Consider the following 21439-nt stretch of genomic DNA (forward strand, 5'->3'; position numbering starts at 1 on the left):
AAGACAATGGCAGGATATACTGAAAGTCCTGAGAGAGAAAAACCTACAGCCAAGAATACTCTACCCAGCAACAATCTCATTCAGATTCGATGGAGAAATCAAAAGCTTTACAGGAAGCAACCTAAATGCCCATCAACAAATGAATGGATACAGAAGATGTGGCATATATATACAATGGAATATTACTCAGCTATAAAAAGGGATGATATGGAGCTATATGTAATGAGGTGGATAGACCTAGAGTCTGTCATACATAGTGAAGTAAGTCAGAAAGAGAAGGACAAATATTGTATGCTAACTCACATATACAGAATCTAAAAATGGTACTGAAGAACTCAGTGACAAGAACAAGGACGCAGATGCAGAGAATGGACTGGAGAACTTGAGGTTTGGGCGGGGCGGGGGGTGAAGGGGAAGCTGAGATGAAGCAAGAGAGTAGCACAGACATATATATACTACCAACTGTAAAATAGATAGTCAGTGGGAAGTTGTTGTATAACAAAGGGAGTTCAACTTGAAGATGTAAGATGCCTTAGAGGACTGGAATGGGGAGGGTGGGGGTGGGGGGCTCAAGGGAGGGTGGGCGGGAGTTGAGGGAGTGAGCGAATATGGGGATATGTGTATAAAAACAGATGATTGAACTTGGTGTACCCCGCAAAAAATAATAAATAAATAAATTAAAAAAAAAAAAGCTTTACAGACAAGCAAAAGTTAAGAGAATTCAGCACCACCAAACCAGCCTTACAATTGCTAAAGGAATTTCTCTAAGTAGGAAACACAAGAGAATTAAAAGACCTACAAAACAAACCCAAAACAATTAAGAAAATGGTAATAGAAACACACGTCAATAATCACCTTAAATGTAAATGGATTAAATGCTCCAACCAAAAGACATAGACTGGCTGAATGGATACAAAAACAAGACCCTTACATATGCTGCCTGCAAGAAATGCACTTCAGACCAAGGGACACATATAGACTGAAAGTAAAGGGATGGAAAAAGATATCCCATGCAAACGGAAGTCAAAAGAAAGCTGGAGTAGCAATACTCATATCAGACAAATTAGACTTTAAAGTGAAGACTATTACAAGAGACAAGGAAGGACACTACATAATGATCAAGGGATGAATCCAAGAAGAAGATAAAACAAGTGTAAATATCTATGCCCCCAACATAGGAGCACCTCAATACATAAGGCAAATGCTAACAGCCATAAAAGGGGACATCAACAGTAACACAATAATAGTGGGAGACTTGAACACCCCACTTACATCAATGGACAGATCATCCAAACTGAAAATAAATAAGGACACACAAGCTCTAAATAACACATTAGACCATCTCAACTTAATTGATATTTACAGGACTTTCCATTCAAAAACTACAGAATACACTTTCTTCCCAACTGCCCATGGAACATTTTCCAGGATAGATCACATCCTAGGTCAAAATCAAGCCTCAGTAAATTCAAGAAAATTGAAATCATATCAAGCGTCTTCTCCAACCACAACACCATGAGACTAGATATCAATTACAGGAAAAAACTATAAAAAATATAACCACATGGAGGCTAAACAATATGCTATTAAACAACCAAGAAATAACTAAAGAAATCAAAGAGGAAATAAAAAAATATCTAGAAACAAATGACAATGAAAACACAATGACCCAAAACCTATGGGATGCAGTAAAAGCAGTTCTAAGAGGGAAGTTTATAGCAATACAATCCTACCTCAAGAAACAAGAAAAATCTCGAATAAACAACCTAACCTTACACCTAAAACAATTAGAGAAAGAAGAACAAAGAAACTCCAAAGTGAGCAGAAGGAAAGAGATCATAAAGATCAGATCAGGAATAAATGATAAAGAAATGAAGGATACAATAGCAAAGATCAATGAAACTAAAAGCTGGTTCTTTGAGAAGATAAACAAAATTGATAAACCATTAGCCAGACTCATCAGGAAAAAAAGGGAGAAAACGCAAATCAACAGAATTAGAAATGAAAAAGGGGAAGTAATAACGGATACCACAGAAATACAAAAGATCATGAGAGACTACTATAAACAACTCTATGCCAATAAATTGAATAACCTGGAAGAAATGGATAAGTTCTTAGAAAAGTACAATCTTGCAAGACTGAACCAGGAAGGAAATAGAAAATATGAACAGACCAATCACAAGAATGGAAATTGAGACTGTGATGAAAAACCTACCAACAAACAAAAGCCCAGGGCCAGATGGATTCACAGGCAAATTCTATCAAACATTTAGAGAAGAGTTAACACCTATCCTTCTCCAACTCTTCCAAAATATAGCAGAAGGAGAATACTCCCACATTCATTCTATGAGGCTACCATCACCCTGATACCAAAACCAGGCAAAGATGTCACAAAAAAAGGAAATTACAGGCCAACATCACCCTGAATATAGATGCAAAACTCCTCAACAAAATACTAGCTAACAGAATCCAACAGCACATTAAAAAGATCATACACCATGATCAAGTGGGGTTTAGCCCTGCAATGCAAGGATTCTTCAATATATGCAAATCAATCAATGTGATACATCATATCAACAAACTGAAGGATAAAAACCATATGATCATCTCAATAGATGCAGAAAAAGCTTTTGACAAAATGCAACATCCATTTATGATAAACACCCTCCAAAAAATGGGCATTGAAGGAAATTACCTCAACATAATAAAAGCGATATATGACAAACCAAAAGCCAACATCGTTCTAAATGGTGAAAAACTGAAAGCATTCCCTCTAAGAACAGGAACAAGACAAAGGTGCCCACTCTCACCACTATTATTCAACATAGTTATGGAAGTTTTAGCCACAGCAGTGAGACAAGAAAATGAAATAAAAGGAATCCAAATTGGAAAAGAAGTAAAATTGTCACTCTTCACAGATGACATGATATTATACATAGAAAACTCTAAAGATGCTACCAGAAAACTGCTAGCACTAACTGATGATTTTAGTAAAGTAGCAGGATACAAAATTAATGCGCAGAAATCTCCTGCATTCCTATACACTAACAACGAAATGGCAGAAAGAGAAATTAAGGAAACCCTCCCATTTCCCATTGCAAGCAAAAGAATAAAATACCTAGGAATAAACCTGCCTGAGGAGGCAAAAGACTTGTATGCAGAAAACTATAAGACAGTGATGAAAGAAATCAAAGACGACACAATCAGATGGAGGGACATACCATGTTCTTGGATTGGAAGAATCAATATTGTGAAAATGACTGTACTGCCCAAAACAATTTACAGATTCAACAGAATCCCTATCAAATTATCAATGGCATTTTTCACAGAACTAGAACAAGAAATCTTACAGTTTGTATGGAAATGCCAAAGACCCCGAATAGCCAAAGCAATCTTGAGAAGGAAAGATGGAGCTGGTCGAATTAGACTTCCTGACTTCAAACTATACTACAAGGCCACAGTGATCAAGACAGTATGGTACTGGCACAAAAATAGAAAGGAAGATCAATGGAACAGAACAGAGAACTCAGAGGTAAACCCAAGCACACATGGGCACTTTATCTTTGACAAAGGAGGAAAGGACATACAATGGAAAAAAGACAGCCTCTTCAATAAGTGGTGCTGGGAAAATTGGACAGCAACATGTAAAAGAATGAAATTAGAACACTTCCTAACACCACACACAAAAATAAACTCAAAATGGATTAAAGACCTAAATCTAAGGCCAGACACTTTAAAGCTCTTAGAGGAAAACACAGCCAGAACATTCTATGACATAAATGAAAGCAAGATCCTCTTTGACCTACCTCCTAGAATAAAGGAAATAAAATCAAGAATAAACAAATGGAACCCAATGAAACTTAAAAGCTTTTGCACAGTGAAAGAAACTGTAAAGAAGACAAGAAGACAACCCTCAGAATGGGAGAAAATACTTGCCAGTGAAGCAACTGACAAAGGATTAATCTCCAAAATATATAAGCAGCTCATGCAGCTTAATACCAAAAAAGCAAATAACCCAATCCACAAATGGGCGGAAGACCTAAATAGACATTTCTCCAAAGAAGACATGCAGATGGCTAACAAACACATGAAAAGATGCTCAACATCACTAATCATTAGAGAAATGCAAGTCAAAGCCACAATGAGGTATCACCTCACACCAATCAGAATGGCCATCATCAAATAATCTAGAAACAATAAATGTTGGAGAGGGTGTGGAGAAAAGGGAACTCTCCTGCACTGATGGTGGGAATGTAAGTTGGTACAGCCACTATGGAAAACAGTTTGGAGGTGCCTTCAAAAACTAAAAATAGAACTACCGTATGATCCAGTAATCCCACTACTGGGCATATACGCAGAGAAAACCATAATCCAAAAAGAAGCATGTACCATAATGCTCATTGCAGCACTATTTACAATAGCCAGGACATGGGAGCAACCTAAATGCCCACTGACAGATGAATGGATAAAGAAGATGTGACACATATACACAATGGAATATTACTCAGCCATAAAAAGGAATGAAATGGAGCTATATGTAATGAGGTGGATAGACTTAGAGTCTGTCATACAGAGTGAAGTAAGCCAGAAAGAGAAAAACAAATACTGTATGCTAACTCATATATATGGAATCTAAAAAAAAAAAGAAAATGGTACTGATGAACCCGATGACAGGGCAATAATAAGGATGTAGATGCAGAGAATGAACTGGAGGACATAGGGTTGGGGGGCGGGGGGCGGGGGGCAAAGGCGAAGCTGGGACGAAATGAGGGAGTAACATAGACATATATACACTACCAACTGTAAAATAGGTAGCTAGTGCGAAGTTGCCGTATAACAAAGGGAGATCAACTCGATGATGGGTGATGCCTTAGAGGGCCAGGACAGGGAGGGTGGGCGGGAGTCCTGGGAGGGAGGGGATATGGAGATATATGTATAAATACAGCTGATTCACTTTGGCGTACCTCAAAAGCTGGTACAAGAGTGTAATGCAACTATATTCCAATAAAGAGCTTAAAAAAACAAAGAAAAAGAAATGCATGGAGAAGGAAGCTAACGTGCCAAGAGGCAGCAAGTTCAGGGTCATCATCCACAGGAAAGGAGGCCTGTGTCCGGAAGCTCCCTGCTCCCCATTCATAGTCCCTTAGAGCTGGGGGCGGGTGTGGCTAGAGTTTCCATGGGTTTGAAGGGTGCACATAACTTTTTTTTTCCTTTTGCAAACATAGCTTATTAAGGTGATTGGAAATAATATGATTCTGTAAGCAATGCTGTCTTTTTAAGTGTTTTCTTTTTCCAGGTTTGCGAAGATATAATTGACATACAACATTGTATAAACTTAAGATGTACAATGTGTTGATTTGATACACTTATATACTGCAATAAGATTATGACCTTAGCATTAGCTAACACCTCCATCATCTAAAAAAACTAAAGTCATCTAAACAAAAGTCATCTCTATTCTGGCATTTGGAGAACCCCAGACCAAAGGCAGTGCCATGTCTGTCGGATTTCCTTTCCCAGAGAGAGAGAAACAGCAGAAAACCACCTCCCTCCACACACACAGCAGCCAAAACATGTATCAGCACCCAGGCAAATCAACTCAGTCCTTCCTCAACCACAGTGCATTTCTATCACACGCAGGAAAACCAATGGTTTAAAGAGAGTGAACCAGATGAATAAACATAATTGTTCTTGCAGGAGAGAAGAGAAATCACTGGGCAGAAAAGAAATACAGAAGAGGTGGAATGCAAGAATGGAGGCATCCAATTAGCAGTCTAGTTAGTGCAAAGAAATCTCATGACACCTTCTTTGTAAAAGGCCTAGAAAGCCATCAAAGAAATTAAACAGATGCTCACGGGAAGTAACCAATTTTCCTTTTGGAGTGTTTGCCTCAAAGAATTGTGCGTAAGGTCTGTTGAGGCTATTCATCACAAATATTTTTGGACAAATTAATTTTTACCAAGTTCAGGTACACAATTTTTCCTATTGTCATAAAAATTCAAACAGATAAACATGCAAAATAGCACCTGTCTAGCAATGTGCAACACAACCTTCCTGTAGTTTGTGTGGCTTATGCCTGGTACCACAGAGTTTTCTCTCACTGTGTCCCTTCCATTCTGCTTTTTCCTAAATAGGAACTGTTCTAAAGGAAACAGATTTCAAAATCCAGGGAAGAAAGAGTAGCATCTACCTATTATTTTTGTTTTTCAATATGGAAATAACTGTTTCTATACACACCATTTCTCTTCCATAAGACCAAATTTTTGAAATAATGATTTGTGCAAAACTCTAATTTCTTTTGAATGATTAACTAATTTAGTGACATATGGAGCCTTAGTTGCTAATTCTTTTTTAGCAGACGCCCAAATTATTTCTAAACCCAATTATACTTCTAAATGCATTCTTTACAATAGTTCAAAATCATTATATTTAAATGGGACTAAGATATAACAGAGATTTCATACTTAAATTATTCTAAAGGCACAGAGTCTTTCTTGGAGAAACCTGTTTCTCAGAAAGGTTTAAGATGAATTATGGCTATTCTGGAGGGGAAGAGAACGGTTGATTAACCAGTGAAAAAGAAAGATAATTTTAGTGTTAGGCACCTAAAGGTTTTAATTTCTTTCAATATTTATTTTTATAAACAGCTAACATTTATATTTAATTAATTTCTAAGATAATTTTCAAAGGTGTTCAGGACCAATTTAAAGTAATTTAAGAGAATTATTTATTCCTACTTTTGTGTGGTGCATTTTAGTAACATTTAAAATATTTAATCTCAAATCGGATTTTTAAAAGGTGTACACTTTTTAGAGAAATGACACAAAATAGTACAAATAAGTATCATAATTTTGTTTAAAGAAAAACATTTACATCTAGAGTTTTTTTAAAAAATTAGCAGTATGTAAAAGAGCAAATAGAAAGTTACATTTTAATAGTCATTTTATAGTTTTTTAATAATTGTTCTTCACTATGGCCTGCAACATAAATTTTGTTTTAATGTAAATGTACTTGTGAAAATAATCACAATTTTGAAATCAGTGTTCCAGAAATAAATTTTATAATAATGTATTTGAGATTAAAATAATTATCAATAATATTATTGTTAAATGTTGATAATTTGGAAGGTGAAAATTCTATCATATTATTATAATTTGCACTTCATTGATTGTTAATTAGGTTGATCTTATTTATTTTCTGCAAATTGTCTGAGAATATCTCTGCTAAGATTTTTTTGTTTTCCTCTTACAAAATTTATAAATTCCTGAAAGGGCAAACATACAGGTTTTTCCCAATAATTTTATATTTTAAAAACATTTTCCTATTCTTTTCTCGGTTATCTAGGTATTTTCTAGGGTTTTTTTTTTTTCATTAAGATTTTAATTCATGTCCAGTGGTCAGGACGCCACGCTTCACTGCAGGGGCATGGGTTCTATCCCTGGTCGGGGAACTAAGGCCCTCCATGCCACACAGTGCAGAAAAAAAAATTTAATCCATGAAGAAATGAAGACTGAATCATTTACGTTATTGTAATATATTGTCACATCTGTTTGGCAAATTTCTGTTCCTATTCTTTATATATATATGTATATATATAGTTAATTTTGCTCATTTATTTTTTCAAAAAAACTTAGATTGATGGAATATCACATTATTGATAGTCATGCCCCTGAAGTCTCACAGTGTTAATTCCTGGTCTTTGACAAATTGGAAGGGAAAGCTTATATAATATCCACTTTAAATTAGTTCATTTGATTCAGTAGGCAAATTTCTTAAAAGAAAAAAAAATAGACAAGGGAATAGAGGGGAAGAGGGTAGGAAGGTGATCGAAATAGGTGAAGGAGATGGAAAGGGATGAACTTCCAGTTATAAAGTAAATAAGTCAGTGGGGATATAATGTACAGCACAGGGAACATAGTCAACAGCATTGTAGCAACTTTGTATGGTGACACGTGGTACCTAGGCTGGTTGTGATCATCATTTCATAATATGTAAAAGTGTCAAATCATGAGGCTGTACACCTGAAACTAACATAATGTTGCATGGTCCAAAAAAGACAAATTGTGATAGCTATTAACATGAGAATATATTTCTTCTTTCAAGATGTATCTTTGACCAATATATTGCTTGGAGGATTATTGGAAATCAGCTTTAGAATTTGGGGGGAAATCAATTTGAAAATTTATCTTGTTGAATCATACTTAAAACACATTTCATTTGTTGTAGTAAGCAAAACAATTACCTTTAAAATTGGGTCTGATTCTTGCATCATACCCTGACGTCCTCCCCATTAATTTATCCAGAAAGTCAGAAGGCGACATTGAGGTACTTCGAGATCTTGCACTATCTGTTTCCTTTGTTGCAACCAAACTGCAAATGAGAAAAAAAAAATACAGATTTTACCAAAAAGAAGTCTTCCTAACAGTTGTTACCTAGAAGTATAAAATAAAAATGCTAAGCAAAACTACCTTTGAAAACATAAAAACAACAAAAAAAAGGGTTTATATACTGTACAGTGAATATTATCATAATGGCAGATATTTATAGATTTATGGTCAGAATTTATAATTTTTCACATGTATTCAGGGATGACAATATTTGTGTTGTCTGGAAACAAAGCCACTCCAAATTATTAGGTTTTCAAAATTTATATTTACCCAAATTTGATTTCTGATCGCAATTTTCAGCTAAAATTATCCTAAGTGGTTCAGGCATAAGAAAATATGAAAGTCCAGCTGTGGAATACAATTCTTACTGCTTTCATAGAGAAAAAAAAATCACCTTTCAGGCTCTGAGAATTTTTCTTAACAGTAATAAAACTTCTGTCCTATAGATTAAACAACGTTTTTTCTTCAATTAGAGTGAGTGCTTCCTATATTAGTAACATACTCAGTTAAATTCATTCTGCTTTCACTGTGTGTCATTCATCTACAGTACATTTTGTTCAGACCTAAAATTTGTGCGTGGAGTTTGAGAAATTACCATAAATGTGGTCTGTGCACTTGGCTATTATCAGATGAGGTGCTGTGTCCAGGAAAGGTAAAGGATTATTGTATTTTTTTAATTCAAACATTTTCCTTTTTCTGCAGCTGCTCATCCTAGAAGCCCGCAAATGACTGCACCCCTGACCAGCTCCTCATTTACCTAGGTTTGTCCCCAGAATGTCTAGGCCTACTTGCTAATATCAAATGATCCTTTTTATTCACAGAGTTTGCTCAGAAAAGTGAAGCAGACTTTCTGAACACACATGTGTTTGAAATATTTATATTCAACCTGATGTTACTTCCTGGAGATTGTCAGTCATCATGTCCTCCCAGCTCTGTCACTCAACTTAGAGCATCACCAAACCCTGAACCTTTGTGGTCATTCTCAGCAGTATCAAGTTATTAAATTCTGCCTCCCAGAATTGTTAATAAGAAGTGAAAATAAGCCTTAAAGCCATCACCATTAAATCGTCTACCACACACATATATTCAGTAGTTCATAATCACAACGGTAAAATCCAAAATCAATGATAATGTGAGAACAGTATTTCTGAAAGTATAGTATCACAGCTAACAGCACCTATTAACTGTTGCCCTGTTCTAGAGGATTTATCTAGTTCTGGACATTCTAAATCACTTATCTTCTCAATAACCTTCATTCTGTCTTTCTTGCTTTCTCTCTGAACAGAAGCTTCTTCTCTCCCTATTTTGCTGGTTCCATATTACTTTGTAAGCCTTTATCTCTGATTATTCCTGGTCAGTTGAACTCTGTGCCATGGTGATCTCTGGGAAGTTTATTCTAATATCATCATCATCATGAAAAATAGAAAAAGAAAAAAAAAAAACCCCTACTCTCTTCTCAATAACTCCACAACTTTCTCCTAACATCTGGTTTTAAGTAGCTTTTGCCTGTCCTCTTAAGCAGCAGTTGCTCATCTTCCACGGCCCAAGAACAATGGGCAGAAGAAGGCATTGTCAGAGCTCTTCTAGCTACATATTGCTGCTTCTAAACCGTTCCCTGCATTTCCTTTGCAAAATCCTTCCTTTCAGTTGTCAGAAAATAAACGTCTACGTTCTTTTACCAACAAATAAACTAACTTACCTGGATATGAACCAGTAATACTCTGTCTCTCAACTTTAAAAAAAATAATAGATAACTATGTACGTTGAACTGGCAATCCCTCACATTTTCCACTGGATGGGGAAGATTATCATAGGTTTTCCAGGTCAGCCGTATATGCAGTGACATGTATCCTTAGAAAAGAGATGCAGGAGTATATTTGATTATAGGCAGAAGAGGGAAGGCAATGTAACCATAGAGGCAGAGATTAGAGTGATGTGTCCATAGCCAAGGAATGCCAGTGGTCAACAGAGGCTGGAAGAGGAAGTGACAGAGTCTCCCCTAGAACCTCTAAGGGAGTGTGATCCTACTCACATCTTGTTTTGGGCCCAGTGAACAGATTTCAGACTTCTGACCTCCAGAACTGTGAGAAAAAAAAATTGTTACAACAGTCATAGGAAACTCATAGAAGCCTTCTGGTGAATTTTTTTGTTTTAGTTACTCAACTTTTCAACTCCAGAATTACTCTTCTGTTCTTTCTGTAATTCCTATCTCTCTGTCAGTATTTTGTATTTGGTGAGATATTATTGTCATACTTACTTTCCAGTTCTTAGAAAATGGTTTCCTTTAGCTCTTCAAATGTATTTAAAATAGCTGATTTAAAGTCTTTGCCTAGTAATTGACTTTTCTGAACTAATTCTGTAAAGTCTACATTCTTTATCATATATGACTATGGGAATATCTGTTCAGTTAGCTTAGAGACCAGCTAATAATTAGACAGGGATTTTTTAAAATTCCCAGCACCAGAAAAGTCTCCCAGTATTTTCTGGGGGCCTTGAGTTCATGGAGTCAGGCTTCAACACTGAGTCAGGAAGTTGACAAATTTGTCTTAGCCTTTACTTCCTGTTTGCACAGGGCCCAAAGGCAACCAGAGTTGAGAACTCAGGGTATCCTTGGCTTTTCTTGAGCACGCATGCAGCCCTGGATATATTCATTTGCCAGGGCTCTCTTAACAAAGTACCACTGACTGGATGGTTTAAACAACAAAAATTAATTTTCTAACAATTCTGGAGGCTAGGAATCCAAGATCAAGGTGTTGGCAGAGCTAGTTTCTTCTCAGGGCCTCCCTCCTTTGCTTGGAGATGGCCGTCTTCTCTCTGTGTCTTCACGTGGTCCTTCCTCTCTGTGTATCTGTGTCCTAATCTCTTCCAAGAAGGACACCAGTCATATTAGATTAGGGTCCACCAATATGGCCTCATTCTACCTTAATTATCTACAAAGAAAGTCATGTTCTGAGGTATTGGGAGTTAGAACTTCAATGTGTGGATTTTGGAAGGATGCAGTTCAACCCACTATACTGGATGCTCACACCCTTGTACATAATGTGTGGACTTCTAGATGCCCAAGAATATGTGGAGCTTTTCCAAACCCCTATGAACATACCATTCTGCTGCTTTTCCTTAAGCTTTATGTTAATCTATCACTTGCACCCCACTGTTCTCTATGGCCTCAGGTACCGTGAAGTTAAAAAATTGACAAACATCTCCAGGAAAAAGCCTTTTCAAGTTGGGTGAGCGCCAAGTTAGATCAAATGAAAGTCTTGCAAGTGGGGTCTCCCAGAAAACCTTCGGAAAGGTCAAATAATGACAATTTTCCAAGAATATGGTTTCAAAGAAATTCAAACTCCATTCTGTCTCTTCTGGTGGCTGCCAGGCTTCTGTTTTTACTGTTATTGCAGGCTATTGGCTTACAATGCTACGATGGAGCTCCAGAAAGGGGGATGGGAATAGAGTGAGGTACAAACCAGAAGTCCCACTGTTCTTACTAAGATTCAGATGTTTTTCTTGATTTAACTACTTCATGGATTACTGCAAGTCTCTGATTAATTACCAGAGTTCTGAAAAAGCTGATTGTCACATTTTCTTTGGACAGTTTTCTCCCTGCTTTTATGGAGGAGGGAACTTACAGAGGTCAGTATTCCACTAATTTTGCTATCACCGATCTGACAACGTCTTCCTAGGTTTCTTTTTGTATTCGTCTTATTGTAGTTGTGTTTTAAAGAACCACACTCCTCACAGCTCCATCCATCTTTCTCTCTAGATAATTATATTTGCTCCCATGGTAACAGCTAACTCCCATAATACTATTTTGTGGGACTCTAAAAAAATTTCTTTTCTCATAAGTAATGTAAGCTTTGCTTTTAAAAGAAAAGATACAGAGTTTATCTTTTGGGTTTCCCCATAATGAATAGTCAACACTTGTAATTGACTGAATATCTGTAAATATTCTATTAATAGGAGAGAGGGAACGATAAAGAAAGAAAGAAAGAAAGAAAGAAAGAAAGAAAGAAAGAAAGTTAAATATCAACATAAGTGTTAATTGAGCATTTTCAAGATTTGGCTACATATATTTTTCAGATATATTAAGTAGTAGATAGCACAATAAAGGAACAAAATTATTAGGGGCTGCAAATGGAATTGAGTTATACTGCATGCCTACAATTTTAACAAAATAAAAGTAATTTGATTTTTTTTTAGGCAGATAAATGCTAGATTCTAAGGATAATAATTCCTTGCATTCATACAGTACCTACCTTCCAAAAAAAGTCTGTCTTTTCCTAATAGCTTTTATTAACCTACTTGTAAAATAATTTTTTTTCATACATTACATCTAACATTAATCTTAAAATGGAATAAGAACATTTAAAAAAATACCTTTTCATCTCCTATCAAGCAATCATTTATTCATTGTAATGGGCTATTATAAAAGTTTGATATTTGAACTAATGTGAGGAATAAGATTTTGAATATTTTCCAGTAGTGGCATTAGAGATATCCACTGTATATTCTTTTCTTTAATTATTGCCTCACACTCAAGCAGTGGTCAGCACTGGTATGCTAATGGCATGCGATGTTGTATTTTCTGTAGTATGTCATCACAGTACTTAAGAACCCCTGGAATTCTGGATACCTATAGGAAGATAACAGCGTTAGACAATCAACACATAAGATTTTCTGTGGTTAACGTATGATTCTACTAATGAATAGTTCTGCACTTGACCTTTAACCTCATGGAGATAGAGTAGCAATGGTGTGCTGGGTTCTACCTGCTTCCTTTGTGTATGTATCTGAATGGAAGCAGCATGATTCATCATCTTACCAGATCATTAGGGAGCCTCTTCCACAAAGCACACACACACATTATACTTGCGTTATACCAAATTCCAGGTTGAATATTTCAAACTCTATTACCAAGAACCATCTGCTCTGAACATGTCAAATTATTTGAATAATCAAACAATAAAGCCAAGATTATTATTGTTTCTATAGCACGAAATGATTTTTGATTCTTTTAAGGTTAATAAATTATTGTTTGAATTTTTTTAATCTTAATTCCTTCTGACATATTCAAAATACACTAATTGGGCTATTACAATAATCATATCACCATGTCCTCCTGAAGTTTGATCTGACATTAGTTCTTTTAAAATGTATAGATACATAATACATATATTATGTATTTTTTATATATATACATATAAATAAATAATATATTCTCTTAGAAACTATTCAGGAATGATGCCAGGCTCTTTGGAAGACATTAATCATAGTTGTTAAATAAATGAGTAAGCTTCACTATTTAACCATTTATATATTTATATTACATGTATATAACATCCTCAGTATTTAACCATTTTAAAGGTTAAATAAACTTCTTTTTAAAAATTTATTTATTTATATATTTACTTATTTACTTATTGGCTGTGTTGGGTCTTCGTTGCTGCACGTGAGCTTTCCCTAGTTGTGGCGAGTGGGGGCTACTCTTTGTTGTGGCGCGTGGGCTCCTCGTTGCTGTGGCTTCTCTTGTCATGGAGCACAGGCTCTAGGCACGTGGGCTTCAGTAGTTGCAGCACATAGGCTCAATAGTTGTGGCTCACGGGCTTAGTTGCTCCGCAGCATGTAGGATCTTCCTGGAGCAGGGATCGAACCCGTGTCCCCTGCATTGGCAGGTGGATTCTTAACCACTGCGCCACCTAGGAAGCCCCGAAATAAGCTTTTTAAAGGTTATTATAAAACCTTTTTAATGACCAACCCGCTGTTGAAATAGTTTCTATTAAAAATACAAATTTTCATTGCTTATGCAATTAGAAATTAAAATAAGCTGAATAAAAGAAAACACAACACCTCTTAGTGCTGTGTCTAAGACGAAAGGTATATGTCACCATTAATAATCTTAGAAAGGTGAACCATTTCATCTCACATTAGGAAATCTATAAAAATCATCTACTTTCTAAAATAAACATATTTTACAATCAAATATGATAATTTTCTATTTTTAACAGTAAAAATTTAAAAATTACTATAAATTTAAATTAAACAAAATATTACGGGTTTTTTGCTCCTATTTTTTTAATTTCTTTTTTATTTTGTACATATTGGTGTATGTATGTCCATCGCAATCTCCCAATTCATCCCCTTCCCCCCCACTTTCCCTCCTTAATTATGGTTCTTTTAACGTGATACTTAACAATGAATAAAATCACTAATATAATTTGATTAATGACTTTTAAGAAGAATACATGAAATACACATTGGACTGGGATGAAGTAGGTAAGAGATGATAAATTTTTCTTTTGCATTTTTTTGAGCTCTTTATTGGAATATAACTGCTTTACACTGTTGTGCCAGTTTCTGCTGTACAACAAAGTGAATCAGCTGTATTTATACATATATCCCCATATCCCCTCCCTCTTGATCTTCCCTCCCACCCTCCCTGTGCCACCCATTTAGGTCTTCACAAAGTCTTGAGCCTATCTTTCCATGCTCTGTAGCAGCTTCCCACTAGCTAACTATTTTACATTTGGTAGTGTATATATGTCAATGCTACCCTCTCTTTGTCCCAGCTTCCCCTCCCCCACCCAGTGTCCTTAAGTCAGTTCTCTACATCTGCATCTTTATTCTTGTCCTGTCATTGGGTTCATCAGTACCATTTTTTTTTAGATTCCATATACATGAGTTAGCATATGGTATTTGTTTTTCTCTTTCTGGCTTACTTCACTCTGTATGACAGACTCTAGGTCTATCCATCTCACTACAAATAACTCCATTTCATTCTTCTTCATGGCTAATACTCCATTGTATATATGTGCCACATCTTCTTTATCCATTCATCTGTTGATGGGCATTTAGGTTGCTTCCATGTCCTGGCTATTGTAAATAGTGGTGCAATGAACACTGTGGTACATGTTTCTTTTTGGATTATGGTTTTCTCAGGGTATATGCCCAGTAGTGGGAATGTTGGGTCATATGGTACTTCCATTTTTAGTTTTTTAAAGAACCTCCAAACTATTTTCCATAGTAGCTGTACCAATTTACATTCCTACCAACAGTGCAGGAGGGTTCCCTTTTCTCTGCGCCCTCTCTAGCATTTATTGTGTCTAGATTATTTGATGATGGCCATTCTGAGTGGTGTGAGGTGATACCTCATTGTGGCTTTGACTTGCATTTCTCTAATGATTAGTGATGTTGAGCATCTTTTCATGTGTTTGTTAGCCATCTGCATGTCTTCTTTGGAGAAATGTCTATTTAGGTCTTCCGCCCATTTTGGATTGGGTTATTTGCTTTTTTGGTATTAAGCTGTGTGAGCTGCTTGTATATTTCAGAGATTAATCCTTTGTCTGTTGCTTCGCTGGCAAGTATTTTCTCCCATTCTGAGGGTTGTCTTCTTGTCTTGTTTATGGTTTATTTTCCTGTGCAAAAGCTTTTAAGTTTCATTAGGTCCCATTTGTTTATTCTTGATTTTATTTCCTTTATTCTAGGAGGTGGGTCAGAAAGGATCTTGTTTTGATTTATGTCATAGAGTGTACTGCCTATGTTTTCCTCTAAGAGTTTTATAGTGTCTGACCTTACATTTAGCTCTTTAATCCATTTTGAGTGTCTTTTTGTGTATGGTGTTAGGAAGTGTTCTAATTTCTTTCTTTTACATGTAGCTGTCCAAATTTCCCAGAACCACTTATTGAAGAGGCTCTCTTTCTTCCATTGTATATTCTTGCCTCCTTTGTCAAAGATAAGGTGCCCATATGTGCTTGGGTTTACCTCTGAGTTCTCTATTCTGTTCCATTGATCTTCCTTTCTATTTTTGTGCCAGTACCATACTGTCTTGATCACTGTGGCCTTGTAGTAGAGTTTGAAGTCAGGGAGCCTGATTCCACCAACTCTGTCTTTCTTTCTCAAGATTGCTTTGGCTATTGCGTTTCCATACAAATTGTAAAATTTCTTGCTCTAGTTTTGTGAAAAATGCCATTAGTAATTTGATAGGGATTGCATTGAATCTGTAAATTGTTTTGGGTAGTATAATCATTTTCACAATGTTGATTATTCCAGTCCAAGAATGTGGTATGTCCCTCTGTCTGTTTGTATCATCTTTGATTTCTTTCATCAGTGTCTTATAGTTTTCTGCATACAGTTCTTATGCCTCTTTAGGCAGGTTTATTCCTAGATATTTTATTCTTTTGCTTGCAGTGGTAAATGGGAGGGTTTCCTTAATTTCTCTTTGAGCTTTTTCATTGTTAGTGTATAGGAATGCAGGAGATTTCTGTGCATTAATTTTGTATCCTGCTACTTTACTAAAATCATCAATTAGTGTTAGCAGCTTTCTGGTAGAGTCTTTAGAGTTTTCTATGTATAATATCATGTCACCTGCAAAGAGTGACAATTTTACTTCTTCTTTTCCAGTTTGGATTCCTTTTATTTCATTTTCCTCTCTGACTGCTGTGGCTAAAACTTCCAAAACTATGTTGAATAATAGTGGGGAGAGTGGGCACCCTTGTCTTTTTCCTGTTCTTAGAGGGAATGCTTTCAGTTTTTCACCATTTAGAATGATGTTAGCTGTTGGTTTGTCATATATAGCTTTTATTATGTTGAGGTAATTTCCTTCTATGCCCACTTTCTTGAGAGTTTTTATCATAAATGGATGTTGAATTTTGTCAAAAACTTTTTCTACATCTATTGAGATGATCATATGGTTTTTATCCTTCAATTTGTTAATATGATGTACCACATTGAGTGATTTGTGCATATTGAAGAATCCTTGCATTTCTGGGATAAACCCCACTTGATCATGGTGTATGATCCTTGTAATGTGCTGTTGGATGCTATTTGCACTAGCAAACAGAGAATGTTATTGAGAATTTTTCCATCTATATTCGTCAGTGATATTGGCCTGTAATTTTCTTTTTTTTATGTCATCTTTGCCTGATTTTGGTATCAGGGTGATGGTGGCCTCGTAGAATGAGTTTAGCAGTGCTCCTCGCTCTGCTATATTTTGGAAGAATTTGAGAAGGATAGGTGTTAGCTCTTCTCTAAATGTTTGATAGAATTCTCCTGTGAATCCATCTGGCCCTGGGCTTTTGTTTGTTGGGAGATTTTTAATTACAGTCTTGATTTCAGTACCTGTGATTTGTCTGTTCATATTTTCTATTTCCTTCCTGGTACAGTCTTGCAAGATTGTACTTTTCTAAGAATTTATCTGTTTCTTCCAGGTTATTGAATTTATTGGCATATAATTGATTGTAGTAGTCTCTCATGATATTTTGTATCTGTGGTGTCTTTTGTTACTTTCTTTTCACTTCTAATTCTGTTGATTTGCATCTTCTCCTTTTTTTTCCTGATGAGTCTGGCTAATGGTTTATCAATTTTGTTTATCTTCTCAAAGAACCAGCTTTTAGCTTCATTGATCTTTGCTATTGTTTCCTTCATTTCTTTTTCATTTATTCCTGATCTGATCTTTGTGATTTCTTTCCTTCTGCTCACTTTGGGTTTTATTTTTTTGTTCTTCTTTCTCTGTTTTAAGTGTAAGGTTAGGTTGTTTATTCGAGATTTTTCTTGTTTCTTGAGGTAGGATTGTATTGCTAAAAACTTCCCTCTTAGAACTGCTTTTGCTGCATCCCATAGGTTTTGGGTCATTGTGTTTTCATTGTCATTTGTTTCTAGGTATTTTTTATTTCCTCTTTGATTTCTTGAGTGATTTCCTGGTTGTTTAATAGCGTATTGTTTAGCTTCCATGTGTTTGTATTTTTTACAGTTTTTTTTCCTGTAATTGATATATAGTCTTATGGTGTTGTGGTCGGAGAAGATGCTTGATACAATTTCAATTTTCTTGAATTTACTGAGGCTTGATTTGTGACCCAGGATGTGATCTATTCTAGAGAATGTTCCATGTGCACTTGGGAAGAAAGTGTATTCTGTAGTTTTTGAATGGAAAGTCCTGTAAATATCAATTAAGGGGGAGAAAAAGATGGCGGCGAAGTAGAGAGACGTGGAGTGCATCCCTCTCCACAGATGCATTGGGAATGCACGGAAGGACGCAGTCATTCCCACAGAGAACCAGCTGAACACCAGCAGACGGCCTCGGACACCAGAAAGGGCTGCGGGGAGCCCGACATAGCCGGTAGGGAGGCATCTACGAGGGCTCAAAGAGGGTGAAGCGGCAGAGCTGTGGCAGACGGGAGGGAGTGAGAAACATACGGAGGGTCCGCAGCGCAGCTCAGCGTTTCCGGACAGAGACATTGATCCGCGGCTGAACGGAGGGTCCAGGAGCGGGAGCGTGGGAACCGGAGAGCTGGTTCAGGGTGAGAAACATTGTTGCCGGTAGGGTGACCGACCGAGAGGACAGGAGGGAGGAGGTCCGCGGAGAGGAGTGCCAGTCCCTGAGAGCTGCCCGGCCATGATGGCGGCTGGAGGCTGCAGGCTCCCGGGCGGGGGGGAGGAGCCGTGCGCATAGCCTCTCCCTCTCTTTTGGTGCCTCTGCAACAGGCAGTGGAGAGACGCCCTGCGGGCCACCTAAGGCGCTCAGGGATAACAAGCACCCTCAGGCGCTCGGGTGGGGCTAGATTAAAACTCCTTGCAACGCCAGCAGCAGGGAGGCTGCCGAGAGAAAAAAAAACCAGCATCAAAAAGAAAAAACCCCGAGAGAGGCCCAAATCTAAGACTTTCTGTGTACGCCTGAGCCACCAGCACCCTCTGCAACAGGCACATCCAAGCCTGACTGAAACAACAGTGCGCCACTGCTCACTCACTCCCAGGAGAAGGAGCCACTATTGTACCCTCTCCCTCCCCACACACCGAGGCTTACAGACGAACAATAAAGGAACCTCTGCTGGTCACAGAATAACGTAAAAAAAAAAAAAACCCAAGGCAAGGAGAAGGACACTTACAGCTGAGACGCTAAGGAAACAGAAATAGTAGTATCAATACCTATTGAACTGGTCCATTCGGGGATCAGTTCTGGATTTTTTTTTTTTCTCTCTCTCTCTCTTTTTTTTTTTTAATTTTATTTTTATTTTTTTTTGATTTATTAAATATGATCTTAGCCCTAAGGGATCTACAAGTTTTAAAACATAATTTTTTAAGGATTTTTTTATTTTTTATTTTTTATTTTTTGCCTTTTTATATACTTCTATATCTAGCTAAGTTTTTGGTAGTATGGACAAAATATCTTTCATACTTTCCTTTCATCCCTTTCTTTTATACACTTCTATTCCTTTCTTTTTCTTTGCATATTTCCAACCACATTACACTCTTCTGTTCCCCTTTCTTCCAGCCATTTTAAGTGTATTTTATCTTAACATACTTATAAGCAACACTATCGGTCTGCTCAGACTCCTTGCTCTATTCTCCAGATGATGCACTGCTTTGGTATTAATATTAGGCTTTTGTCTTTATCTTAGTTCTTAGTACAGTTGTCTAATTACATTCTGAGAATCTCCATTCTCTCTGATGGTACTCCAGCTCATTTCTATATTTGATCCTAGCTTACAAAATCTCCCTGGATTGATGTTTGTATGTGTAGGGTGTTATTTGTTGTTTATTTGCTTTTGCTTTTGTCTCTGATTTGTTCTGTTTCAGTTGTCAATTTCTGCTGGGTTTCTCTTTGAATATCTGATAGCACACTGGGGTTCTGTCAGGTCTTTCTAGAGCCTTATGTCCTAACGGATTCAATAATTGTGTGTCTTATACATGTATGTGTTTCCTAGACTTAATATTCGTTTAATCCAATACTTGGATATTAGTCTGAGGCGTGGACAGTCTTCTATAAACACCTCTATCACCAGGACAAGCAATCCCAAAAGCTTGGACAACCATGAGGAAACAAAGAAACACCATGCAGGCAAAGGAGCAGGAGAAAAACCCACAAGACCAAATAAATGAGGAGGAAATAGGAAAAATGCCTGGAAAAGAATTTAGAGTAATGATAGTAAAAATGATACAAAATCTCGATAACAAAATAGAGAAAGTACAAGAAACAGTTCATAAGAACTCAGAAAAACAAACAGCAATGGATAACAAAATAACTGAAATTAAAAATACTCTAGATGCTATAACCAGCAGAATGACTGAGGCAGAAGAACGAATAAGTGAGTTGGAAGATAGAATGGGAGAAATAAACGCCACAGAGCAGGAAAAAGAAAAAAAAATAAAAAGACTAGAAGACAGCCTCAGAGACCTCAGTGATAACCTTAAACGTACCAACATTCGAATGATAGGCATCCCAGAAGAAGAAGAAAACAAGAAAGGGTCTGAGAAAATATTTGAAGAGGTTCTAGTGGAAAACTTCCCCAACATGGGAAAGGAAATAATTCACCAAGTCCAAGAAGCACAGAGAGTCCCATACAGAATAAACCCAAGGAGAAATACACCAAGACACATATTAATCAAACTAATGACAATTAAACACAAAGAAAAAATATTAAAAGCAGCAAGAGAAAAGCAACAAACAACATATAAGGGAAAACCCATCAGGATAACAGCTGACCTTTCTACAGAAACTCTGCAGGCCAGAAGGGAATGGCAGGATATACTGAAAGTCCTGAAAGAGACAAACATACAGCCAAGAATACTCTACCCAGCAAGAATCTCATTCAGATTCAATGGAGAAATCAAAAGCTTTCCAGACAAGCAAAAGTTAAGAGAATTCAGCACCACCAAACCAGCCTTACAACAAGTGCTAAAGGAACTTCTCTAAGTAGGACACACAAGAAAAGGAAAACACCTACAAATACAAACCCAAAACAATTCAGAAAATGGTAATTGGAACACACATGTCAATAATCACTTTAAATGTAAATGGATTAAAGGCTCCAACCAAAAGACACAGACTGGCTGAATGGATACAAAAACAAGACCCTTCTATATGCTGCCTACAAGAAACCCACTTCAGACCAAGGGATACATATAGACTGAAAGTGAAGGGATGGGAAAAGATATTCCATGCAAATGGAAGTCAAAAGAAAGCTGGAGTAGCAATACTCATATCAGACAAATTAGACTTGAAAGCAAAGACTATTAAAAGAGACAAGGAAGGGCACTACATAATGATCAAGGGATCCATCCAAGAA

General features: G+C 36.7%; 1 protein-coding gene across 2 annotated transcripts in view; it reads right to left on the reverse strand.

Annotated features, from left to right (window-relative positions):
* LOC130846387 (glycine receptor subunit alpha-3) overlaps positions 1 to 21439 on the reverse strand; it is a 190886-nt gene that overhangs the window by 130672 nt on the left and 38775 nt on the right. For both annotated transcript variants that reach the window (XM_057724600.1, XM_057724601.1), the window contains exon 2: positions 8243 to 8370. In XM_057724600.1, the coding sequence (XP_057580583.1) occupies positions 8243 to 8370 (128 nt within the window). The remainder of the gene's footprint in view (positions 1 to 8242; positions 8371 to 21439) is intronic.

This window comes from Hippopotamus amphibius, chromosome 2 (assembly GCF_030028045.1).
Source record: "Hippopotamus amphibius kiboko isolate mHipAmp2 chromosome 2, mHipAmp2.hap2, whole genome shotgun sequence".
Classification (NCBI taxonomy): Eukaryota; Metazoa; Chordata; class Mammalia; order Artiodactyla; family Hippopotamidae; genus Hippopotamus; species Hippopotamus amphibius.